Raw genomic sequence first — 27,250 nt, forward strand, 5'->3', positions numbered from 1 at the left:
GGACAGGGTAGAGCTCGAGGGGAAATTTCTGGAAATCCACCTTAGAAGACATAACTCAACTATCAAGACCCATCATCTACGGTGTTCTTGAAGTTAATGATCTGTGGGCTAACCTTCTAAAAGGCCAATTGGCATATTTTTCTGTTTCCTTTGGGGTTGGATTTTCTTTTTGGGGTTTTCCTATTAGATGATTTCACTGTATACATTTATAGTCCTTGTCTTCTTTTTTCCAGAAAGAAGGCAGGTTTGTCTTTATCCAAATGGCTACGGCTGCCTTCCTAATAGTAGTAGCCCCTGTGAGTGGTTGGCAGAGGGCCAGCCACTGACTCCTCTCTGTATCCATCCTCCTGGCTGGTTTCACACCCCATCCCAACTCCCTAGGGGAGTCCACTATCCAGCCTCCTCCCAGGCCAGCAGGATGGCCTCCGTCTCTGCCCTGCCTGCCTGTGTCTCGGCTGGGGACAGCGTGAGCCTCCAAACCTCCATATCTCAAGACTGGCCGTGGGGATTTGAAATTGAACACAAGGATTTCATGCTGAGGTTTTGAAGGGGAACGTCGATGTAGGATAAACCTTGCAGAGTGCCGTCCGAGCTGGGGTCACCTCTGAGCATATGGGCACATGGCCTGTTTGCAGTCACAGAGAGGACCCTGGCGGTCACTGTTCCCTGCAAGTGTTTCCAAACAGCTGTCACCAGTGGAGTTTTGACATGACAGTTTCAGAAGGCGCTGGCTTAAGAAACAGAAGCCAGCTGTCAGCTTGCTTCCCCTGTGCTGCCCTAGGCTTCGCTCGAGGTGGGCAGTGCACTAGTCACCTCAGGGCAGGCATAGCAAAATGCCACAGACCAGGGGGCTTACATGACATGAATTTATTAATTTATTTCCATAGTTCTGGAGGCTGGAAGTCCAAGGTCAAGGTGCCAGCAGGGCCAGGGTCTGGGCTGTGCATGGCCACCTTCTCAGTGTATCCTCAATGGCAGAAACAGAGAGGGAGAGTCTGGGGTGCCTGGGTGGCTCAGTCGTCTAAGCATCTGACTTAACTCAGGTCATGATCTCACGGTTTGTGGTTCGAGCCCTGCATCAGGCTCTGTGCTGACAGCCAGCTCAGAGCCTGGAGCCTATTTCAGAGTCTGTATCTCCCTCTCTCTCTGACCCTCCCCTGCTCATGCTGTCTCTATTGCTCTCAAAAATAAATAAAACATTAAAAAAAATTTTTTTTTAAAAAGAGAGGGAGAGTCCTCTGGCCCCTTCCACTTCTCATAAGGGACTAATCCCATCACAGGGGCCTCGCTGTTGTGACCTCATGTGATCACCTCCCAAAGGCCCCACTTCTGAATACCCTTCCACTTCTCAGGGCTTCAGGAAAGGAGTTTTGGGGGCACACGGCCAATTCAGCCCCGAGCAGACACCGTATTTGCCCTTTGAGTCTTCTCTCCTCCCTTCTTTGTCAGTCTCTCTCTACCACGCCCTTCCTTGGTCCTCTCTGGGTATCACAGGCAGGCCGAGTGGCAGCAATAATGGAAGAATTTATTTATTTTCTTCTCCTTCAGAAACTCCCCGGATGAATGCAGCATGGCAAAAGGCGGGAAGATGGTGGGCACCCCGGACACTGTCGGCATGAATTATGGCAGCTACATGGAGGAGAAGCACATGCCACCCCCAAACATGACCACGAATGAGCGCAGAGTGATCGTCCCAGCAGGTCAGACAGATGCTTCTATAGCGCCATCGAGCTTTGCCTTCCTGCTTCTGGCTTCCAGCGCCCCCAGTGGCCTGGAGGAATGATTGTAAATACAAGCCAGCAGGAGTCTGTCCACTTTTGGTACCATGTCCACGGAGTGTGTGTGTGTGTGCGTGCGCACACGTGTATATGTGCGTGTATATGTGTGTGTGAGAAAGGGGAGGCATGGAAACCCATGAAAAATGACCTTTCAAGGGAAGAATTGCCCTTCTCTGAGATTATTTGGTGCTAAATATTCTTTTTTTAAAAGTTTATTTATTTCTGAGAGAGACACAGAGAGAGAGAAAGAGAGAGCATGAGTGGGGGGTGGGAGGGAGAGAGAGGATCCCAAGTAAGCTCTGCGTTGTCAGCGCAAAGCCCAGCGCAGGGCTTGATGTCACAAACTGTGAGGTCATGACCTGAGCTGAAACCAAGAGTTAGACGCTTAACTGACTGAGCCACCCAGGCGCCCCTAAATATTCTTTTTTTTTTTTTTTAATGAAGTGTTACATTTTCATCCTACATGGTAACTTTTGGGAAAAAAATTCTCATCTGGCAAAATAAAAAGCTGGGAGCTGTATATTGCTTGTTCCCAAAATCGAAAATTCCAGTGATCCCTGGCCTGTCATTCAGATTCCGAGAACCAGAGTGATTCTTTGCCACAGAGTAATTCTAAACTCAAACCAAAAAGCAATAGTCCCGAGTTTGAGGAAAATGCCAGGAACTCACTTGTTTAGCAGAAACTAAAAGTGATAGGAAGCTGACTTTTCAGCAGAAACAAGATGCAGAAATCCAAAAATACCACGGCCACCATCACTACCGTGTGGGTCCTCACTCGGTGTCTGAGTTTTGGGTAAGCAGTTTGAAGACACCATCTCATGATATCTTGGAAAATAGGAATCTTTTTTTTTTTTCTAATTTTTAATGTTTATTTATTTTTGAGAGAGAGAGAGACAGAGCATGAGCAAGGGAGGGCCAGAGAGAGAGGGAAACAGAATCCGAAGCAGGCTCCAGGCTCTGAGCTGTCAGCACAGAGCCCCACACGGGGCTCAAACCCACAAACAATGAAATCATGACCTGAGCCAAAGTCAGATGCTCAACCGACTAAGCGACCTAGGTGCCCCTTGGAAAATAGGAATCCTTATCATGATTTCCCTGATAAGGAAAATGGAGCTCCCAGGGGTCAACTAACTTCTTCTGGGGACTACAGTTAATAAATGGGAGGCCAAGTTAGCATTCAGATGGGTATTCCTGGCCCCGTGGTTCTCTTCCTTTAGGTGCTAGGCTAAATCTCATCTCCTAACATGACCCCCGTGGGCTCCCCTCTGTCATTCCTTGCAGCCATCTGGTGATCCTGTGGCTCGGCCTCCGGGGCTTGCACTTGTTCTCACTTTAGCATAAACCCTTGATTCCAGCTAGTTCTGTCCTTCACGAGGGCTCAGTGCAAACATCTCCTCAGAGAGGCCTCCGCCTAAAACCGTTCCCCACTCCACATACTGACCTCAACTCCCTCCGCCTTACTTACCTCCTGGCTGTCACTCCACTGTCCGTTCATGTGAGCCTTTGCTTAGTGACTTCCTCCCTCAATACAATGTAAGCCCCCCAGAGGCCCAAGTTTCATGGCCAAGTCCAGTGCTGGCCTACACTAGGTGCTCGATGAATAGCAACTGAGGGGAGAGTGGATGATGAAATCTGCCTGTGAATGGGTGAAGTCCACACAGACTTGGTTCTGTCTTGCTCCCAAGGTCACCTAAATTCATCTCTGTGACGTGGACTGGCCAGCAGATCAGATCCACTCGGGGTGTGAGTCTCATCCCACCGCCCCTTCTCCCGCACGCCGCTACTTTCATGGACTTCTGACACCTTCCAAATAGAGCACACCGTGCACAGTACTCACCAGAATGTCTGGCTTGGGTTCGATGCCCGGGTTGCTCCGCAGGGTTGTCGCTGGGAGGTGGCTTTCAGAAAAGCTGCTTGAAGCCGATTGGATGCGGTTGAGACGAAGGGCATCATCCTTCGCGGCCATCTCTCACCTGGAGGCATGTTGTGAGACTTTAAAGGACACAGCAGAGATGCAGCCTCATGTGTGCCCGAAACAGGGACAAAACAGGTTTTGATGGTGACCGAAAGGCAGTTGGCTTTCGTAGGGAAGCCCCCCATTTGGTTTGATCATAGCATCTGAGCTGCTGACCCGAAACTTGTGACTCACTCCTAGGCTGTTGAACAGAAGGCAGTTCCAACTGAGTGGGAACCTTAGGGAAATGCAATGTCCGAGGCATGCGCCCCAGACGTGGGTGCCCAAACAAGGCTGGAGAGCAGCGGCGTTCCTGGGGGGTGGGGAGAAGAGGGCAAGAATGCCATTGCCTCGGACGCTGGCTGGATATGAACAGGATGAGGTACAAACCCAAAGGGCCACCGCCCACACCCATCTCACCCTTAGCCTTGTTTCTGAAGAGTGTCATGTCTTCAGTGCAGGCACAACAAAGTTTTTATTCAGGCTCTGAGACCAGAGAATCCATCTGAGGGAAGGCCTGTATTGAGGGAAGGCCTGTATTGAATATTCTTGTCTGGGCTCCTCAGAGAATCACAGACGCAGGAGGTAAAGCATGATGCCTCACACTGTATACTGATGGGGTCATTCTTCTGTTGTGCTATCAGTGTGCTTCGGTGTCATCAATATCATTTCCAACCAGGGACAGACTCAAGGCTTTCTGCCTTGAGTAAAGTGCTCAGAAATTAGAAGAGCTATTTATATGGGGAAGAGGCAAAGAACCGATGTAATCAAGTCAGCGTACCCACCATTCCCGGGGTATAGTAGGTGCACATTAAATGTCAGCTGGATGGGTGGACCGATGGGCGTGCAGATTGGCTCATATTTACGTTTCTGTGTCAAGATTGGTTTCATCCCCTGAAGAAAGGCCTCCTTCGGCCCTTCCCTCCTTCAGTTGCTTCATGCCAAAGGCAGGCAGTTATTCGGTTGATAGTGTTTGTAAGACAACAAGCTGTGGCTGATTTTGCAAGTTGTGATTATTGGTCAAGCTTCATGTATGTGTGCTCATACGCAGACACACAGAGGAACACACACGACCACACCCGCAGCCACTCCCACCCGCACGGCTGCATTGCAGTCCAGAGAACTCCCCTATGTGGCCATGAGACTGCAGGACCCAGGGGTGGCCCAGTAGCCACAGCCCTGCCTCTGTGACCCCGGGCACCCCTTTTAGGCACATGCTCTAGAATGCTCTGCACACACAGAATTCTCCAAACCTGGTTCTTCCTGGCACACATAGTTCCCCTGGCTAAACACACAGGTTGACACTCATCAGTGCAAATCATAAAGATTGCTGAGAAACATTACTTACTGCTAAGCATCTGCTTTTATTTTATTCAAAAATTTAAAAAATTTTTTATTTATTTTGAGAGAGAGAGAGGGAGGGAGGGTAGAGACAGACGGAGAGAGAGAATCCCAGGTAGGCTCCGTGCTGTCGGCCTAGAGCCCCAGGCGGGGCTCAATCTCACAAAACCTGAGCTCATGACCTGAGCCAAAAATTAAGAGTCTGGATGCTTAATGGACTGAGCCACCCAGACACCCCCGAGCGTCTACTTTTAAAATCCCAACTTTGAAATCCTGTACAGTTGCAAAAGGTGGGTGGCATTCGGCCCCAAGGGGTCATCAGGCATCAGTGAGAAGGGGATGCCTCGATCAGTAGTTGACGAAGTGCCCATAGGATAAGAAGGAAAGTCATGGCCTATCTGTTCATTCTGAGTCTAGAGAAAAATGGTTTGTCATGGGGGAGGAACAGGGATGTCAGGAGAAAAACACTCAATCAGTGAGCCCGCAAGACATTCTGGGAAGCCTTGGCTTACGCCTCTTGTCCTGGAAAAGTTGTTGAGTAGTGCCTCTCCCTGTCGAAGTACACCGGTTAGACAATAAGTCACATTTATACGTTTGTATCTATCTACCTGTCTGTCTGTCTGTTTGGCGTGCATATCTGTATGTCTAAGTCTCCGTCTCATGGGCTTCGGCTGTTCCTCACAAGGCTGCCAACCACAGAGTCGTTCTGTGACCTCAGTCTTACTAGGAGGTAGACACGTGTGGCCTGGTGTGATTGTTGGTTGGCTCAGCAGGATTTGGACACCGACTAGAGAATGTTTCTCCAGCTACAATCAGAACCACTTGCATCAGGGTTCCCTGGGAGACTTGTGATTCCAGAATGCACATTTCTGAGTATCCTGAGCCTGGGTGTGAAAGGGTTGAGGATCCCACATCGTTGATGCACTTTTGGGTGACTTTTGTGCATAATATGGTTTGAGAAGCTCTAATCTAAATAGAAGACTCTGAATACATTTTACCTGAATACACCTTACCTGTTTTTAGTAAAGACATGCTGAGTTACTTTTCGAAGAGGGGGTGGCCGGGAAGAAATAACTAATAGTTTCACGATGATGTTCCAAACAATTTAAAAAATGAAGGGTCACTGTTTGGGTGGGAAGAAATTTTGTCTTCCTAAAGCTTCTTCTCCCTTAGGGTGTATTTTTGGAACCTGTCATTGGTGGCACACTAATGCCACATTGTGTGTCCAATATACCCAAATAAAAATAACAAAATCAATAAAATAAGATAAAATGATAAGAAAGTAAATAATAAAATCTGCAGAGACCACACATCAATATATCCATAGGAAAACTCAGGGCCGTTAAGGGCATGAAATGCAATGTAGGAGAAGAGGAAGCTCTGAGCTCCATTCTGACAAACTGGATCTAGCATAGTTTGAGGCCGGGAGGCCTTTGGCTGCATTCCTAACAACAGCCAAGAGAACTCGGGTACAATGCAGGAATCTAACTTCCAGGCGTTTCCACATCCGCCTCCCCAATTCTGTGAACACAGATCACTGTTTAGAAACTAATGGGTCTCCTCTGCACCATGGGGCTAGTAATTCTAAGGAACCTAGAGTTCATGGTGCCTCACGAAGCACCTGCCATCAGGGACGCTGTCCCTCTGTGTACCGCATATCCCTCTGGTGGTCACTGTAACTTTTTCGGTACTGACCATATACTAGGTGATGTGCTAACCAGCAGGGCTAACAAAGAGGAAGGCAGTCTTCATCCACTGTTCTTAAAAGTTGCAAAATGCCAACCAGAATGCAACAGGGCCTCTGGTTTTAGCAGCTTACATCATTTTGAAAGATTTTTTCCCCTTTTCTCTGTTTTTATTCCCTAAAATGGGTGCTAAAGCATTGGGCTTTTCAAACAGTTCTACTTTTACTTTCTAAAGATCCACCTGGAGCACAAACCCTGATGGTGATCAGAAGTCTCGGAGAAAAAGAATTGCCACATTCACTTCATCACTCCATTCATTCATTCATTCGTTCACTGAGCACTTACTGTGTTTCAGTCACGTGACTACAAGCTCTTATATGATTTAAGACCCTTTTATTCTTGACCCCCAAACACCCATAGCTGGAACTACTGGTATTGTGTCTTTCTCAGACCCTCTGTACTGGGTCCCTTCTACTCAGTTCATAAAGTATTCACTGAGTACTTACAACTTGTATATCCATTACAGAGGAAGTGACCAAAGCCTGTCAGAAGTAGATAAGACTCAACCACAGTGAAGTATGTAGTTCTGACAGGAGAGTGTGAGATTAAGAGCTCGATGACTGATTCAGGCAAACATCTGAGGAATGAGATGGCTGGTCAAGAAAAGCTTCTTTTGTACCCTTATTGACATGATTCCTAAATTTTTTTGCAGCCTCCGCCATTTTTCTCTGCCACATCCTGCCCATTCCCACCCCGTCACTCTACTCTCATGCTCCCATCGCTACAACCCAGTGTCTTCATCCATGCCGTTCCCTCCGATGGAATGCCCTTCCTCCTTGCTCTGCTACAAAATCCTTCTGCGAGGCCAACCCATGCTGCCTAGGAAGCCAGCCTTGATCTTTTGGCAGCCTAATGGCTTCTTTTAAAACATCTTCCCAATTCTTTTATTACCATACTTCTTTTTGTTTCATAGTATATACCAGAATACATCTAATACTTACTTAAATATGCCTATATTCATTTAATCCTATGAAGGATTTGAGATGCTTTATGAACTAAACTACTGATAAACATGTGAACCAAACCACTGATCAAAAAGAAATTAGGAATCAGTACTGAGGCAATTAAAAATATCAACTGAAAACTAAAATCACATGAAAGAAGGAGGCAGCCATTTTCACCACATTTGACCACAAGTTTGGCCAACATGTTGTAGCCATGATTCCAGTATGGCTTTGAGATTCCTGGCAGCCAAAATTAAGAGTCATGTGGGAACATAATCCCAGTTTTCACAAAGAAGTTTCACAAGGAAGACTGTGGTTTTCTCAATTCTGAGTCCTAAATGCAGGACCCCTGGACATTACACTCAGGGTCCACTGAGGCTGTAGAGGGGACCATCTTTCTGATACAATTGCAGCACTGCATTTCACCAGCCCATTTCTTGTGACATCCATTGTGAACAGAGTGCATTACATTAGAGGATGGCTCAATGCACACAGAGAACATGTGCCCACCAAGAGTCTTTGCTGGTCTGGCTTATGGTAAAGTCAAGATTTTGAGTTCTTAGGGTTCGTATGGCTTTCATGTGATTCCTCCTACATAGGACATCTCTGAGCTGAGCTTTGGGAGCAAATGAATACCAAGGGATAGAAGGCTATACTCACTGGGTAAGCCTATCATGAGGGTAAACCTATCATGCTTTCATCTTCTAAGAGTTCACTGTTAATGAGCCTGTATATTCTATTAGATTGTGAGTTGGTAAATATGTATTTTGCATTCTTAATCACCAGACAAAGCAGCAAGCTTGTGGCCTGTGTGCAGAGGTCAGTTAATGTGCATTTACTGAGTTCATGGTCATCCAGATTTAGTTAGGAGGAATTATGGAATCACAGGAGTTGGAGGTCTAAGACTCTTGATGGATCTTTTTTTTTTCTTAAATAGTTTATTGTCAAGTTGGTTTACATATAACACCCAGTACTCATCCCAACAAGTGCTAGTTCAACTTCGTATTAAGGTTCTTCAGAGAAACAGAACCAATCTCTCTCTCTCTCTCTCTCCCCCCTCATTTACCTCTTATTTATTTAATATGAGGAACTGGCCCATATGATATGGAGGCTGAGAAGTCCCACGGTCCAAGGTCTGTTGTCTGCAAACTGGAACTCCACAAGAGCCAATGGTATAGATTTTAGTTTGAGTCTTAAAGCATGAAAGCCAGAGACCTGAAGGCCCGAGATCAATGTCCCAGCTCAAAATTCAGGCAAAGGGAGCAAATCCTCCCTTCTTTCCTCCACCTTTTTGTTCCATTTGGGTCCCTATGGGTTAGTTGATGTCACCCACCCACACAGGGGAGGGTAGGCTACAAATTTACTCAGTCTTCCAATTCAAATTCTGATTTCTTTTGGAAACGCCCTTACAGACACACCCAGAAATAATGTTTAACCAAATGTCTGGACGTCCCGTGATTCAGTCAGGTTGACACATAAAACTATCATAAACATCTTCCTTTTAACATGGGAACGTGGGGCCCTAGCAGAAGCCAAGCAGCTCTCTCCGGAAAACTTGCACAAGTCGGTAAGAACAGAGCTGCTACCCAGGCCTGTGCTCACGTGTATCTACAGAACCTGTTGCTAAGACTTCACACCTTCATGTTACTTCATCATGCCACGGACCACTCCCATGGGTCTCTCCCACCATGTCTACCTTATAGAGTGTGTCTATGTAAGCTTTTATTTCAATTGCTTCCGTGCAACCAAGTCAAGCAAGCAGCCAACCAAACCAGCTACTAACTCCTGAAGTCAAAGTTAATTATATTCCTAAACTATGAGCTGGATAGTGATTGAGGAAACTGCCCTTGGGTTATATGTGTGATCTAAATCATAAATAAAGAAATGGCGACGCCTCCCATCTATCGAGTGCACACTGTTGTCAGGCACTGGGCTCTCCACTTTGTCGGCAAGGTACTATCTCATTTAAGCCTCACAAGCACCCTGTGGTGTAGGTACTATTTGTTATTCTCACTTTACAGATAAGGAAACTGAACCTGAGGAAGATCATTGCTTAGAATTTCCCAGCCAATAATTTGGAAAACCAGGATTCTAACCTAGTTCCTTCTGACCCCAGAGCCTGAGTTCTCCCTCCCAAGCTACTCTATCACAATTATCCAGGGAGGAACACAAAGACATGTCGTGGTAGGGTGTGTTGGCTCAGTTGTCGCAGAGATTCTCAGATGGGCTTTTCAAAGGGGACGAAGTAAAGAAGGAAAGACTGGAGATGTTCAAAATAGCCTGCTGTGTTCCTCAGCCCATAACCTTTCTGATTCCACAAGGAGATTGAAAACGGCTTACATTTAGCATGAGTGGCTGGCTGGATATTATAATGAATGTAGAAAAAAATGTTAAGATAGTTGATTTTGATTTGGTTTATTCTGTGTTTAAGTCACTTGTGGAACAGGTGTGGGGGCCCAGGTAGAACTTAGGGTAAAGAGTCATTTATCAGGGATTACCACACCTGCATTCCAATCTCTGCCATTTTGTAGCTCTGAGATCTGGAAAGTCACTTCATCACAACTTTCCTTGGCCTGCAGCTGCACCCAAGTACAGATGATAGTGATGCCTACTATATGTGACCCTGTATGGATTAAATAAGACAACACATGTGACGTGCATACACAGTGCCTAGGATACAGTAAAGCCTCCAAAAATTACAACTTTCCTTTTCATATTTGGGTCAGGCCTTTGGGAGAGATTTCTAGACTCAAGAGGTAGATCTTCAGATAGAAGCATGCGGTGTGGTTTGAATTGTGCCCCCACAAAAAAGAGATGTTGAAGCCCTAACTCCCAGTGCCTTTGGACATGACCTTATTTGGAAGTGGAGTATTTTTAGATTGAATCAAGTCAAGATGAAGTCACGAGGGTGGGTCTAATAACATGACTGGCCTCCTTATTAAAAGGGGAAATTTGGACCCACACACACGCAAAGGAGAGATCATGTGAAGGCACTCAGGTAGAAGACCTGTGATAATGAAGGCAGAGATTGGAGTGGTACAGCTGTCAGCCAAGGAATAGCACACATGTCTGACTACCACCAAAAGCCAGAGGAGGCAAGGGACGGATTCTACCCAGAGCCCCAGAGGAAGCCAGCCCTGCTGACACCTTGATCTCAGAGTGCCAGCCTCCACAGCTCTAAGAAAATGCATTTCTGTCATTTTAAGCCACTTAGTTTATGGTACTCTGTTACGGCAACCCTTGGCAATTAATATGATGGGCATGCTGTAGTTAAAACATGCAAGGGGGACCTGGATGGCTCAGTCGGTTAAGCGTCCGACTTTGCCTCAAGTCATGATTTCTCAGTTCTGTGAGTTCGAGCCCTGCATGGGGATTTGTGTTGACAGCTCAGAGCCTGGAGACTGCTTCAGATTCTGTATCTCCCTCTCTCTATCTCTGCCCTCTCCTGCTCATGCTCAGTCTCTCTCTCTCTCTCAAAAATAAATAAATGTTAAAAAAAAAAAAAAGAACATGGGAGTAGATAGGAAGTTCAGGCATATCTCTGGACTGAGGACCAAGGATAAAACTCTGGGGACAGCAACATCTAAAAATTGGGCAAAGAAAGAAAACTGAAGTGGGAAGAAACTTTTAAGTGGAACAGGTCATTGCATTTCTAAAACACAATGAGCATAAGCTGTGTTTTCATGGAAGGACCAAGGGGAGGCAGCAAGGGAAGAAATGAAGAAAAACAAAATCCCAAAGCTAGATAAACCGCTCAAGAAGAGTTGAGAATGACTCCATCCAGTGAAATATTTTGGTGTGTCAGAATGTCAAAGATATGTTTAGAGCCCAGCAAAAATAATTTCATCCTCTATTTTGAATAAAAGACATAATGAAATGATTGATTCTCAAGCAAGCTAAGGATAGGCACACTTTCTTATAGCGTTTGCATTGTAGGGCATTATGTGATTCATGTGTACTATTAATTTTTTGACGATTAAGTAACAGATATAAAAGAGAACATAGCATGAGCTATGCATTAGAAATGGAAAAGCTTTAAAATAAATAGGTATAATACATGCCGAGAAGACTGTTGATCCTAGTAAAATATTGAGCTTAAAAGGAACTAAAGACGTTCCTCTGGCACAACACTTGGAATCAGATACTCTTTGAGATGCACAGCTGACCTGGGAAGAAAGCCTGAGAATTCCCGAGGGACTAAAAACAAAGAGGGAGCTGAGAACAGAGTACTCTACCCTCGTGTTGTCACCAGCTTGTCACAGGTGCCATGGGTAGGAATGGGGTACCAATGTCTACACCACAGGGATTTGGGTTTAAAGGGACAGATGATGAGGTCTTGGGCTTGCACAAAGCAGAGAGTTGGATCCCCTCTCTCCCTATGCACCCAACTGTGTTTTCCAGCAGCCCAAGCTGAAGACTTAAGCAGTAGTGGTCGTGGGCTAATGATAACTTCAGACACCTGGCAGAAATACATATGAAATCTTCCTGGACAGACATGTCTTCAGTCCAAACTTTACAGAATTCCTGCAAAAAAAGACACACTGAAGATGCCTCTGTGACTCCAAATTACAAAAACAGGAAGAAACAATCTACCTTGACCAAGATTCGGCAGAGACAACGGACACGAGATTAAACCCTCAGTGTTAGATAATTGAAGTATGGGATTGAGAATATAAAGTAAGTAGATTTAAAAGTGGTTAAATACACAAAAGAAGGAACCAGAAAGAGAGGAGCAAGACGTCATGGAAACTAACAGATGATTTTGAAGAAGCAAGAAGACTCCTGGAAACACAAAAAAGGATTCCAAGGTATCAGAAACTCAGTAGAAGAGTTAAACAATTGATTTGAAAAAGCCAAAGAGTGCAGTAAAGAAAGGACACTTGCCATTGTTTTCAGAGTGCATCACAGCGACGAAGAGATAAGACAAAGGAGAAAAGGTCAAGGGCAGGGAAGGGGCTCATGATAATGTGCTGTGTAGGTCTAACAGAAGTTCCAGAAAGGAGGGGATAAAAAGTACAGAAGATAGGAAATATTTGAAGAGATAAAAGATGACTTTTCAAATTCCATGTATAAGACCATTTTCCAAACACAGGAAGCATAAGACAGAGAAAGAGAAATAAGAGTAAGTCAACGCTCATCACATTCTGGCAAGACTGCAGAAGACCAAAGAGAAAACCAAAAAAGAAAAATGATGGACTATCTGAAAATAATGACCGTTACAAGGACAGCAAACTTCTCAACGATGAAACAGAACACTGAGACAGTAGAAGACAGTCTCCAGTGAGCTGGGAGAAATGGACAAAATTCCAACTGTCTTCCAGGCTCTTCACTTTTTCTTTTTTTCTGCTGTAGACTCACTTAGTCGGTTGGTGAAGTCAATGGGTCCATTAAAATCGTGACTTTAAAATAAACTTCAGAGGGATACGTTAAAAACTACATTAAGAGTGCATTCCAACCCATTATGTAAATTGAGGGGGAAATAAAGATACTTTCAAACAAAGGGCCAGAGTTTGTTGGTAACTGACCCTCACTTCAGGAAATAACAAAAGAATTAATTAACAAAGAAAACAGATCCTAGATGAAAGGAGTGAGATAAGAAGAAAATTTCATTAAGCAATGAAATTGGTTAACGTAAGAATAGATCTAAAGAGAAATGGCTATAAGATAACAAGAGCCTCCTAAGTAGGGAGTACAACAGAGTAGCATGAAAACATTGGATAACATCATTATATAAGATTAAGGATGGATGATGAGAGTTCAAGACTTCTAAATTCCTTGCTTTCTTTGGGAAAATGATATATTTGGTGATTCGATTTTGTTTAAAGATTCACAAGTAAAGAACTAGAATGTTATGTAGCCAAACCAGAAGAGAAAGAATGTTAGCCAGTTTGACAATAAATTATATTTGAAAAATAAAAATAAAGTAAATAAAAAATACTCCAACGTCAGTTAAGTGCTATTTACAAAAACATCTAACACAAAGAAAGAATGACAGGAAACAGATGGAATGAAATGTACTAATCAAATTCTAATCAAAACAAACATGACAAAAGTGGAAATAGAAAGCAGAAAGCATTATTGGAGATAAGTGAGAATTAATACATAGTCAAAAAAGGTTACATTCATGAAATTATATAATAGTGATGAACTTGTATATAGTTAATAACATAGCCTCAAAATACATAAAGAATTGTAAGAAGAAAAAGACAGATCCACTTTGGGTGAGAGATTTTAGTTTGCCTTTTGCAGCAGTTGATAGAGCAATGACAGAAAAATTAGGTATACATTACCAATTTTGATCCAATGGTTATTTATAGAAACCTACACCTAACAATTAGAGAATATGCATTCTTTGTAAACTCTCCAGGGATATTTGCATAAATGGACCACACAGTAGGCCACCAAAAAAGAACAACTGGAAAAAAGTGTCATATAGATCTCATTCGCTGGCCAATTCACTAATTAAAAAAAAGTTAGAAATCAATAGTTATCAAATGATAACTGAACCTCATCTATAAATTAGGAAATTAAAAGGTTCAGAAACAGCCTTGAGTGTAGACTTTTTGAGTTCAAATTTCAATCTGTGGTACAGGGAAGCCCCAAGTGAAGCTAGTTCCCTCTATTGAGCCAGCTTTGTAAATGTAAAGTCTCTCCCTGCAAGGAGATGAAATGTTAAATCTTATTTTTGCAGGCTTTTGAGTGTCTTGGACAGCAGATTGGCAGACTTGCCCAGGGCTGGGTTTTATAAACAAAGATTTTTAAGGTTGTGATATGGCTTAGAGATACATTTTATGTTTTCGATCTTTTTTTTTTTTTTTCATCTGGAAGCCAATATTTCACACTGGCATTGTTCAAGAAAAATGTCACTCGGGGCTTATATTTTCACCAGTTTGACTCTTGCTTAACCTTTTTTTATTCATCTTTCTGGGAGGGGGTGGGGGTGGGGTCTGAAAGAGGATGTTTGCCTGCATGAGGTATTCTGTTTCATGAAGATGCAGTAGGTCCTCGGCAATGCAATATCCTTTTGCCTGATTTAAATATCTACTTAATATTTTCCTGGCAGCTGTGGAACTCTACTAGGTCAGAAAACAGTTTCAGGGAAATGTAAAAATAATTTCAGCCCTCCACCCACGCACTGCTCGCCACTCCCCCCAGCCCAGCAGTAATTTAAACGGTGCGACTCCTGACCTCTATGCTTTCCTCTTATTATTTTTCTTTTCATTTCAATTTACTGAAATAGAGTTCGTCAAGCTAGTGGATATTAATTGAAGATACAAATTGGAGGCTTCAGAGAGAGGACTCTTTTCCCCTTTTCCCGTGGCCTGTGGGGGCTTACCATTTTGATGTCTGTGCAATGTGCGCTGATGACACAGATGTTTTCAAAACAATTGTACTGAGGGCTGAAAACGAAACAACTTATCTTCAGTGGTTCATAATTCATCTGACAGAAAGCACCTCCAAAAGCTTCTCAAAATAAAGCGATAAATCAGACTTCTGCGTTTAAAGGAAGAGGCTGCCCCTGAGATAATAGATTATTTCATCTCCGCAGTTTACGATGCAAAATCCAGCATCCGGATGCATTATTTCCCCCACGATAGATTACTGTTGGCAAAGTGCTTCCACGTACATGATCTCCTTTACTTTTCTATTCCCCTGACGGCTCACTTAATTACCCACAGAAGAAGGAAAGGAATTCCAGAGAGGTTAACATTTACATCTAGTGAATGGTTGAATCAGAACCCAAATATTGGTATTCTGGCCCCCAATAAAACCTTTTATTTGCCCACCAAGTTTGGGGTGCTTGATGTAATTATAATTTGATGCCTCAGGCGTTTTGCGGGTCTCAGAAATTCCTTGACCATCAAGTCCAGCCTTCTCACGAGACATTCATTTAAGGCCCCTTTTGATCGGACCCCGACTTTCATCTCCGTCCTCCTCTATTTGTGTGCTCATTCTGAAATTCTCCACTGCAGCCACCACCCCTGGTTTCTCCCTTCTCCCTCAACACTTCTGGTGTTTCGTGCCGCTACAGCTATGAAGCTGGGCCCAAGTTGCTCCCCTAAACTAAAGGGCTTTTCTGCTCTGTCACGCTAATTCTGTCAAATCGTTTTCATTACCCCAGGCTCAAGCCAAGCCCTTCTGGCAAGAAGTTTACCTTTTTCCTTGGCATCTCTTTCTCCTGGCCGCCTCGGAATATATACTCATGCGTATAGCAAATGCTCAGTAACTCTTAACGTGAGTTGACTTAATCTTAGTCTTTGTGCTATGGGAGTCATGCCTCACGTCTTCGAATTCTATGTATTGTTTTATGGAAGAGGAAAAGCAGGCTCCGTCATGAGGTTAGGGGATGGGCTCTGAGGCTTACTTCTCTCTAGAGGCAGAAAGATGTGGAATGGCACACCTAAGCATAGGCAAAGGTGATACCTTGGCTGGGGGTTCATTCTCTGGGCTCATCCCCTTTCTCCTTCACACCCGTAGTTGGGAGTTGGAGAAGGAGGTAAGGTCTGCTGAATCTTATGGGACCCTTGTGAGCCCACCAGGGTGGGACAGAAGAAGAAAGCTTTGCTAACATACCATGAATGAGGGGGCTCATTCCAAGAGAAACTACTGGGCTCTCTATGGAGTTGAAGGGTGAGTTGGGACCCAACACATTGACTTGAACTCTCCAAGATGCTACCTTCTGCTGCGGCATCCATGCCTGGCCAGGGTAGCTGGGGTGGGTAGGGCTCACTGACTGGTGCAGGGATGAGCTTGCAGTCTTGTGGTCACCTCCCTACCCAGAGGGTCGTAGTAAGTACTTACCCATCAAGAGCATTGAGGACAGATGTCCAAAGCAGGTGGTGAGTGTAGGTAAGGGGAAAAGAAGGGGCTAGTTCTGCAGGCAGCGGGTGGTGTTTGGGTACAAACAGGGGGTGTGTGTGGCTGTAGGATGACAGGATGGGGAATGGTTGAGAATAACACCCATGAAGACATTGGGACCCAGAAAACTAAGTGTCCTCTGCTTTGTGTTGAGGAGAGTGGCCTTGTCCCTTGAAAAGGGTTCTCTATTATGACACCTCCAGAGTTGGTCTGGAATAATGGCGCCCCAAGTATAGGGCAGAAATGAATATCCTTATTTACTCTATCAAATGGCCGCATTCTTGGCTTATAAACTATAGTACAGGGATGTGGAGTTTTCTAGTCCCAAAAAGATATGAGTAACACAACTTTGGCTATCTTTATTCTTTTAAAATGAAGCAATCCCCACTAATCAACTGTATAAGAGAGAGTGACATTAAGATTTTATACCCTTGAAAGTTTTATAGAAACACCATAACAAATATGCATATATTTAAATCCTTTGCAAGATCCTCTTTTGATTTTGAAACAGAGCAGAATACGTTTTTATAAACAACTCTTTTAACCTAAGTGTTACATGTTTATTGGAGAAATAAGAGGAAATGCAGTTGAGGGAAAAAGAAAAAAAAATCTAAAACTCTCCATCGCTTTTTCCCCATACAGTTGACATCTTGCTACATAGCTCTCCAAACTTCTTTCCTTGGATATATTTACATTTCTTCATAAAGTATAATTATACTTCAATAATGTTTTCAGACTTTGCAATTTAATTCACTCTGAGCATGTGTTCATATCAATATATTCTGCGGTCTTGTTTTAGTTTTCATGCATCACGGAAACATCCCTAAATGTCCTGCAACTTAACTCGTTTTCTTTCAGCTGGACATTTAGGGTGTTTCCAATGTTATGCTTTTATAAACAACACTACAAAGAGCATCCTTGAAAATAAATCATTGCGCACATCCTCTATTATTTCCTTACAATACATTTCTAGAAGTGGAATTTTTAGTTCAGAGATACGGTTTTCTAAAGACGTTTCAAATGTATCGCTGAATTGTTCGTCGGAAAGGCAGTAGCGATTTATAGCCATCCCAGTGGTAGAGGAGAACAACCATTTTGCCAACCCAAAGTGAGAACGTTAGAAATAATAACAATACAGATCAGAGAATTGGTCTTTCGGGTCTCACCCATGGGTCCCTGAAAGGAAAGTTGAATAAGCTGTGACAGCCCTGGGCTTAGCGAGGGAAACCTATTAACAGCACACCAGGGGACCACAGGGAGATGAGACTTCTATTTTTTTTTTTTTTACTGTCTTCCTAAGGTGTCATTTCACTATTTTAACACGAACCCGGTGACTTTCGGGAAGATGCTTACATATCATTTTAAAAAAATAGTTCTACCATTAAGAGGAGAAAATGCACTCCCAGAAAGAACTGATTCCTGGGAAGTAGTTACCCCCGCCCCAAACAGTCCTTCTAGGTTGTTAAAGGCAGAACAAAATAAAATAAAATAAAACAAAACAAAATAAAAACGCAAAGGGCAGGACAGCGGATGAGAGGACCTTCTGTCTGAGAGTCTGTGACTGTCCTCTGCACAGAACCGAGGAGGATGAGGTCTTGAATTCTGCATCATTAAATACAATCTGGGTCTATATAATGAAGAATTATTACAGGGCCATGAGAAGAAGGAGGAGAAGAAAACGGAGGAGGGGGAAGCCGGGGAGGAGAAGGAAGCAAGACTGGGGTTTATAAAAGCAGTCTGGGGTTTTGGCCATTTTTATCCCTGAAGGTAAAACCCTGGCCCAGTGGCCACTAGACACCTGAACTTTCACAGTGGACGAAGTGATCCTTCCACACACGCGCTCCGTTTTCGCAGGTGACCAAAGTGTTCGTGTGTTTTTGGATGACAGAGGACCGCAAACACCTTCCTGTTATTTCAGGTTTTGTGGATGCTGTTCTCTCCGACACAGAACCTGGGCTCTCCTTGCTTTTCACATTCTGCGCGTTGATTGCTGATTGAGAGTGTGAGGGCTGCAAAATTGGTTGAAATCCGATAGCAGCCGGGGAAATTGAGTGTGCACATGCCCGGCGACCCAGCAATTCCGCATCCGGGTACCGCCTTCAGGCTGGCACTTACCCACGCTTAACCTGCATGCGGATCATCTCAAGAGCTCGTGAAAATGTAGGTGGGGAGGGGCGCCTGGGACTCGCACATCGAAGTCCATGCTGCCGGATCCCAGGACCACACTTTGAACATCCCCCTGGGGGGGATGGTCTGAACCTCGGCTGCACTTGAGAATTAGCTAGGGAGCTTTTAACAGTTCCAATGCCAGGCTGCCCTCTAGCAGAATTGTTAGAATCTCCATGGGTGAGAGGAGTCTAGGTGTCCCCATCTCCCCGTGATTCCTGTGTAGAGCCAGATCTGTGGACCCAAGCAGATTCCTTCACATGTGCAGGATGGGGGGCGGATAGTGGGATGTTCAGGGAGATGTGAATTGGGTCTATGCATGTGAGGGGGCCCGAGAGCTGCTTAGTTTACATAGTCAAGAGCCCTACATAGATTCACTTGGACGCGTGTTGAAAACACAGTGGCAGGTGCTCAAAGCAAATCAGATACTGTTCATGTGAAGTTTAAAAGCACACACAACACGGGATGTGCCTGGGTGGCTTGGTCAATTAAGCATCCGACTTCGACTCAGGTCATGATCTCACAGTTCATGGGTTCAAGCCCGGTGTGGGACTGTGCTGACAGCTCAGAGCCTGGGGCTGCTCCAGATTCTGTGTCTCCCTTCCTCTCTGCCCCTCCGTGCCAGAGCTCTGTCTGTCTGTCTAACTCTCTCAAAGATTATAAATAAACATTAAAATAAAAATAAAAAAATAAAAACACAAACAACACACCTAGTTGATAGGGTAAAAGTATTCAAATATACATAGGGATGATGGGCATCAAGCTCAGAACGCTGGTTCCTTCTGGGTGTTGAGGTGGGGGGAAATGAAGAGGTGGATTCCATTGGATTTGAAGTAATTTCTTTCCATTAAAAAAGATATGAGAGGAGCCATGTGGCCAGCTCAGTATGTTGGGCGTCCAACTCTTGGTTTCTGCTCAGGTCATGATCTCATGGTTTGTGAGCTCAAGCCCTGAATTGGGCTCTGTGTTGACAGCTCAGAGCCTGCTTGGGATTCTCTCTCTCTCTCTCTCTCTCTCTCTGTCTCTCTGTCTACCCTCCCCCCCACTCTCTCTCTCTTTCTCTCAAAAATAAATAAATTAACTTAAAAAATTTTAAGTTTTACATGCATTATCTCCTTTGGATGCCCTTAACTCCTTATGGTGGGTATATTTATGACACCCATTTTTTACCCTCCTTTTATATATAAGGAAGTAAACTAAGAGAAGTTACCGATATTTCACAGGCTAATAAATCATGAGAGTTGAGCCGAGCATTGTGACCCCTGAGCCTATGCTGTTTCCTACAGAACTTACTCACATCCCTTCAAATCACCTTCCAGTCTTAATCATGNCTCCCTTTCTCTCTCTCTCTCTTCCCCTCCCTGTCTCTCTCTCTCTTTCTCAAAATAAGTGAATAAACTTGGGGCACCTGGGTGGCTCAGTCAATGGAGCATCCAACTTTGGCTCAGGTCAAGATCTGATGTGGGGCTCGAACTCACAAACTGCAAGATCATGACCCAAGGAGCAGTCAGACGCTTAACTGACTGAGCCACCCAGGTGCCCTTCCCACCTGCCAGGATTTAGGTGCCCAAATTTCACTCCGCCCAGGTTGTTTGTGTGGGGTGTTCCTGGCTGTATTTCCAAGGGGGATTGTCTGCTCCTCCCCAGGGCTATGCCCTCTGGGACCCTACTGAGTCCCCTCCCATATGTGGCAGCAGAGTGTGATGACACAGTCTGCCTGTCTGTGCCCCATAGCCGTGTGGTGTGTGGGTTCCCCAGCTGGCATCCTACCCCTGTTGTGCCTGATAGGTGTAAAACCATCAGGAAAAGCAGGCAACTGACAGCTCTCTCTCAGAAACACCAGCCCAGGGGCACCTGGGGGGCTCAGTCAGTTGGACGTCCGACTTCGGCTCAGGTCATGATCTCACAGTTTGTGGGTTCGAGCCCTGCATCCAGCTCTGGGCTAACAGCTTAGAGCCTGGAGCCTGCTTCACATTCTGCATCTCCTCTCTCTCGCTGCTCCTCCCCTGCTCGTGCTGTGTCTATCTCTGTCTCTCTCAAAAATAAATAAACTTTAAGAAAAGGAAAAAAAAAAAAAAAGAAAATACTAACCCGTATGGGACACCTGGGTGGCTCAGTCAGTTAAGCCTCAGACTTGGGCTCAGATTGTGAGTTTGAGCCCCACGTTAGGCTCTGTGCTGATGGCTCAGAGCTTAGATCCTGCTTCAGATTCTGTGTGTGTGTATCTCTCTCTGCCCCTCCCCCATTCTCTCTCTCTCTCTTTCTCAAATAAGCATTTAAAAATATTTTAAAAAGGAAGAAAGAAATACCAGCCCATAGGAGATGCTAGGGTTTTCATTCACCTACACTTGATATCCAGTTTTGTGGCCAGAATTTTTCGACACTTTGTACAAATACTTTTTTTAGCGTGAAGGTAATGGACATCTTCCTGATGTGCGTTCTGAGCTCTTGATGCCAGCGGTGCCCTAAGGAAAGAAAATGTCCATTACTTTTTTCTATTTTTAAATAAAAATGAAAACAAGTGACAGAAATGCATAAGAAAAAAGCCCCGTGGCTACATGACGCTTCACGTGATCTGAGCCACGAGGGGCCAGCAGTGTTCCAGAGCGATTCACTTGAAAGGCAGTGATATCTGGGTGTGGGTGTGATGGCAGTTTTTGTCTTTCCCCCGAGACACTTGATTTTGACCAGTCGCCGAGCCTGTTGGGAAGCCCGTCTTCTAGAACAGCAGGGAAGGGGCTGCCCTGGGAAGCTGGGGCTGACGGGGACCCCTGCCCAGGAGATGGCTTTGCCCTGGAAACGCGTCTTCGGGAGCTGATTGATTGTGTCACCCCCCCACACCCTTTGTAGATCCCACACTGTGGAGTACAGACCACGTCCGCCAGTGGCTGGAGTGGGCAGTCAAAGAATATGGCCTCCCCGACGTCGACATCTTGCTGTTCCAGAACATCGATGGGAAGGAGCTGTGCAAGATGACCAAGGAAGACTTCCAGAGGCTCACCCCGAGCTACAACGCTGACATTCTCCTCTCCCACCTGCACTACCTCAGAGAGAGTAAGAGGGTCCCCGGCCAGGACACAGGCCACCATGGTGCGGGCTATTGCTGACCTGAGCTCAGGGGGTCCAGTGCAGTCTGTGACAGTAGCTTCCCGCCCTAACCCAGTTCTCACGTAGGGTCTGAGGGAGCCAGGTGCTTACAGGGCTGTGACCCAGGTAGGTAAACATGTGAGTAGCAGTCAGCACTCTGCCCAGAAGCCTGAAAGTCACTCTGGCCTTCAGCTGCCTCCTCCCGGGTCACCTCTACCAAGATCACATGGCAAACGGGAGCGAAGCTTGATCCCGTCACACATTCTTGAGTCTCTCTCCGTGGCGTCCCACACTGAAACGAAACAGATGGAAAGGCTCCTGATGGGAATGATGGGGTTCATGCTCCCTAAAGCTAAAACCAAGCACCCTCCGGGTCCCACCGGAACCCAAAGTGAGGGACATTTCCGTTGGGTCTCATGACACATGGCTTCACCTGACACGGCGGGAATGGCATATTGGCGATTGGAGGCATGAATTCACCAAGTTTGCTGCATGCTTTCATTCTTCAGACATCGAGCATGGTTACGGGAGACGGAAATAGCGCAGCTGCGGGGTGGGTGTGGACTCTGGTGTAAATGCTTTGCCTGGCATCCGATCACTTATTCTCCCAATTAAATATGGGCCCACCTAGGTTTTAACATGCTAACCAGCAACAGGGCCATGGAGAGATTTCTGAGCAGCCCCCGAAATGAGGGTGGGGTGGGGAGGTGTTTTTCTTCCTTCTTCCTTCTTCTTCTTCTTTTTCTTTTTTTTTTTTAAAGGAAGGTAATTCTCTCTCTCTCTTTCTCTCTCTCTTTTTCATTTTGATGTTGCTTTTGTTTTGTTTTGTAGCTCCTCTTCCACATTTGACTTCAGATGATGTTGATAAAGCCTTACAAAACTCTCCACGGTTAATGCATGCTAGAAACACAGGTAATGCTGGGCCTGCCCCTCCCCCACGGGACACGTGCAGAGGCTTGTCCACAGGTTGCATGCTTTAAAGGTGGCTCGTGGGGACCCTCAGTGCGTCAGGAAGGCAGAACAGAGGGGATGGTGGAGGGGTTCCTGATATGCAGGAGACTCTTGCCGTAATACCAGAGCTCGCCGGCAGGGGGCGCCCTTCTCGGTTTCTGAGCACGGCTCACTCCCCTGGACCATCAAAGGACTTCTTTCAACTAGGAGACGTGCAGAATTAGCCTTTAGCCGTGGCCTCTCCTCACGTTTGTTGGATCATCATCTGCTGCTATTAACCCCCAGATATGCACTCTGCTGACTGTAGAAACTAAAAGCATGTTCGATATAAAGCGCCCCTCAGGGTTCTTTTTTTTTTTTTCTTTTTTCTTCGTAAAGGAATGTCTACTAGGTCAAGCAGGAGTTGTTTTGTTTTGTTTTGTTTTGTTTTGTTTAGGAAAAGTCTTAGGCCATTTGACTCATCCTGACTTTAATCTTCTTGCTCAGACTCTGGATATTTTGCAAAGGGCAGGAGGAAGGAATGCTCATTCGACACTCTTTGTGAGCTTTGGGTTGAAAGAGACTGCACTGTAATTTCGGAGGATATGAAATCCGTTACTAACCCCATACCTGCTATTCCGTCTCTAACCACAGACTCTGCGTTTTATCTATTTATTTACGGCCTGAGTCTAGTAGAGCTTCATCCCTGCTAACTTACCCCTCCCCCTCCCCTCCCTCATAGTTGAGGCTGGCTTGCTGCGGATGAATGTGCTCACGGCTGGTGCCCACTGTCTGCCTCCTGATAGAGACAGCCACAGAAGCATGGCCACGGGCCGCTCACCCCATGATATCGGCCTGCAGGGACCCTCTGCCACCCCTCAGGCCAGGCAAGAAACCAGCAAGTTCTGGCCAGGCTCAGAACTTTGCTGCTCTCATCAGCCAAGAAGCCGATTCGTGGCCAGCGTCACATAGAAGTACAGCAGTGTTCCAGTCATTTGCCATGTCAGTTTAAAGTGTGTAATGTGAGCGAGTCCAGGTTTGGGTATTACAGTGAAGATTGCTCCTTCATCTTGGTCCTCCATGTTCAGGACATTGTGCTTTTAATCTAAAGTGAAAAAAAAAAAGTTTGGAGTCAGTCGTATGCTTTTTCAATGTAGGTTCCACACATCAGCCTGGTAATGACCTTGTGGCCAGAAATAACAAATAACTTAGACAAAGTGGTTTCCCCCTCTTAGGAAACACCTTGAGCGACACATTTTCTGATCATTTGACAGTTGTTTAGAGAATCTGTAGCAGTGAGAGAGAGTTTCGAGAAGGCTTTGCTTTTATTACGTTTGTTACTGCTAAACATAGAAGCAATCGAAGAACAGGACGACCAATTCTAAATGGACTGAACTGCAGAAAGGGAATTTTTTTCCTGCTCACATCATGGACAGTAGATTGAGAAGGAGAGAGGGGAAAACATGCATTTGAAGAGAGATGTGGATTTATTTTTAATAAGATCCATATATTTTTTGGCAAAAATATTTGTAATTCTTTGGGACTGCTTTCCAAGGGCTCTGTAAAATGTTTTCTGGATTTTTACGCAATTTATAAATGAAAATACGCACCATAGCATTTTTTTTTAAGAAAATGAAATGGTTGGGGGTGATGGGGACACACAGATGGGCTTCGGCAAGAAGCTGTAACACCGAGACACAGGACATTTTCTGACAAATGGGACTCAGCATAGCCTGACAGGTACTTCTGTAGTCTGAATCCATTTCTGCCCCCTTGTGCTTGTCCCTTCCCCTGGGGAGTCCCGGATGGCAAGCTCCGGGGCGGTCCCCTCCCTTTGGTGTCACAGGGCAAAGTTGATTCGGTTGCGGAGATCAATAACCTCAACAAAAGACCCTCACATGTTTTGTCTTTCCTTTTGTCTGCAGGGGGTGCAGCTTTTATTTTCCCAAATACTTCAGTATATCCTGAGGCTACGCAAAGAATTACAACTAGGCCAGGTACGAAAAACACCCCCGTGTGACCCGTCCCTGGGGAGACTTCCCGGGATGTCCCGTGAGATCCGTGACCTAAGTCATGAGCGTCAGAGGGCACGGATCCTGGGTCTGAAGGGAGTCCTGAGCAGTCTCGTTCTGCCTCTGTGGATCTGGAGCCCAGATTCCATCAGGCCATTTCCTCCCAAGATCACACTGCAGGTCCTTGGCTGCAGAACAAAACTGATCAGCCCCTTAGCTAGCCCCTCTGGAAGGCACATGAACAAAGATGGCACCCTGGATGCCTGGTGGTAGAGAATCCGCCTGCGCTCCAGGTAACAGAAGGACGTGTGTCCTTGGGGGAAACACTCGAAGCACAAGATCTCCCATAGGACGCTAGGGACGGACCCGCAGCATGTCACGAGAGCCAGTGATTCAGAGCAGAAGCATGGCATAGATGGTATTTCCATCAGACTCTTACGTTACGTCTTTCCTGATTGCTCGAGGTAATTGACTTTCGTGTCATTTTTGAAAGAATACATGGTATCAGGTGCTTATTAGTGACAAGCACAGGGTTACTTTCTGGGGGGACAAGGATGAGCCAGACTTCAGAAAGCTTCCTGTCTGCAGAAGGCTGGCCTGCTCATTCCACAGATGTCCACGGAGAGCCTCCTGTGCGTCAGCCACAGAGGGGTCCATGGAAACCAGCTCACATGCACACATAGACGCTTCGCCTGCAGTTCTAGATGTTGTGGTAGAGCCACCTAGAGCCAGAGAGACTCACACATGAGTATTGAACCTGAAGGGCCAGCCACAGGGAGCCAGAGACAGACCGAGACTCTAACCCGAAGAAGGGGATGCAGCCGAGGCTGTCGGAGCAGGAGAGGTTGCAAATGTACCTTCCATGAGAGCAAGAAGGACACTCTCCAGAGGAAGGGCCACCCCCCAAAGGAGGATTAGATGTGTGCCCAGTGGAGAAGGAAGGGGAGGGCATTTCAGATAAGGAGCAGTGTGGCTTAGACACCGGTCCCCTCACCGGGACTGGCACCCGTAACACGCCAGCCCACCAGCTGCGGAAATGGCGATTCAGGGCGGGAGGCTGTTTTCTCCATAGTCATTCATGCATCTGGAACCCGTGTCTTCCTAGACCCAAGCTGTCACCCTTTGACCTCTGTCCCACGTCCAGACTACATAAGATGCAATTTGGATTGGTCCGCAGCAATAAGTCTGGCACCCTTGTTTCTTTCTAGTGAGGAGCTCTATAGCATGAGTGAAGAAGCTTCTCGAAGGTTTTCCCACCCCGACACTGCCTTGTTACTGTCATAGTGCCTTCAGGCTGGCCATTTCCTCCTCTCTAACCTCAGAGGAAGGGTTTGCTCCCCAATTCCTAGGGAGCATGGTGGAAAGGTTTAGCTAAAGTGCTTCGTTCCCTCCACCATGGTAGAGACATTTACTTGGGGACCAGACGCAGAGTCTAGAGTGACCTGGACTGGCCCTTAAAAAACCCACCATTTACCTCTAATAAATGCATCCTTGGGAGAACAATAGGGAAGTGTAGGAAAACTACAGTGATTCTGTGAGCATTTAAAAAGCATTTCCATCTGTACTTAAAGAAGAAGAGCTTTCTACAAAACAGTGGGCCACGGTTTGGTTGCTTGCTTGCTGGTTTGTTTGTTTAAAGCTGCCTCATGGACGCATCTCACTGAGTTGCAAAATCCAGGGGTTGTGAGCTAGTCTTGGAGTTTTGTCAAAAGATCACAACATTGGCCAAGTCCATTGGTACAGCCCAGTGGTCAGACCAGCTAGCCGATTGCTTGTTACTATGTAGAGCAGTGGATCCTGGAACTACTTTTTTTTTTTTTTTCATATTTGGAGGTCTAGTAGATTTGGAAGATAACAACCATACAGGTGTGTGGAGAGGGAGTGGTTGGGAAGTGAAGGCTGGGACATACCTCCATGCTTCGGTCAGGGAGACACTGGTGGCACATTCAAATACACCTCATGTAGCTCTGGTAACGTTCTTCCTTGGGGCCATCGTTTGTGTGTGACCTGGAGGAGATCACACTTCCCTAGCTCCGTCCCCCTGTAAAGTATGATTCTTGAGACCCAGTTTGTAGCAAAAATACCTGTTTTGGCGACTGCTCCCGTGACTGTCCAGGGAGATACAGATGTTGGTATATGCGCTGTAAGGAAGTTGAATCAGACTGAACAAGCCGGAACTCTGCTGAAATATTTAGGAGCTAGTTGTTGAAATATTCAAGCTATTTGACCTTGGAGAGGAGAGTTACTTCTCCTCTTAGGTGGACGCATGGGTGGATTTTGAAGGATGCACTTGTGAGTTGGAAAGCCCGTCAGGGTGAAGGTGGAAATCTTGGGCTGGCCCTGGGGAAACAGGCACTATGAGGTTGTTCCCAGACAAGCTGGGATCCAGTTGTGGTCCTGGGCTCAGAAGTGTCTGATGCTCGCACGAGCAGTG

At 45.6% G+C, this 27,250-nt stretch overlaps 1 protein-coding gene across 1 annotated transcript in view; it reads left to right on the forward strand.

The window, feature by feature from the left end:
* The window catches only part of ERG (ETS transcription factor ERG), a 110,767-nt gene that overhangs the window by 68,130 nt on the left and 15,387 nt on the right, over positions 1–27,250 (forward strand). The window contains exons 3-6 of the mRNA XM_077765441.1: positions 1,549–1,700; positions 21,638–21,841; positions 22,706–22,786; positions 24,730–24,801. Coding sequence (XP_077621567.1) covers positions 1,549–1,700; positions 21,638–21,841; positions 22,706–22,786; positions 24,730–24,801 — 509 coding nt within the window. The remainder of the gene's footprint in view (positions 1–1,548; positions 1,701–21,637; positions 21,842–22,705; positions 22,787–24,729; positions 24,802–27,250) is intronic.

Source organism: Crocuta crocuta, unplaced genomic scaffold, assembly GCF_008692635.1.
Source record: "Crocuta crocuta isolate KB4526 unplaced genomic scaffold, BGI_CrCroc_1.0 scaffold84, whole genome shotgun sequence".
In the NCBI taxonomy this organism is placed as follows: domain Eukaryota; kingdom Metazoa; phylum Chordata; class Mammalia; order Carnivora; family Hyaenidae; genus Crocuta; species Crocuta crocuta.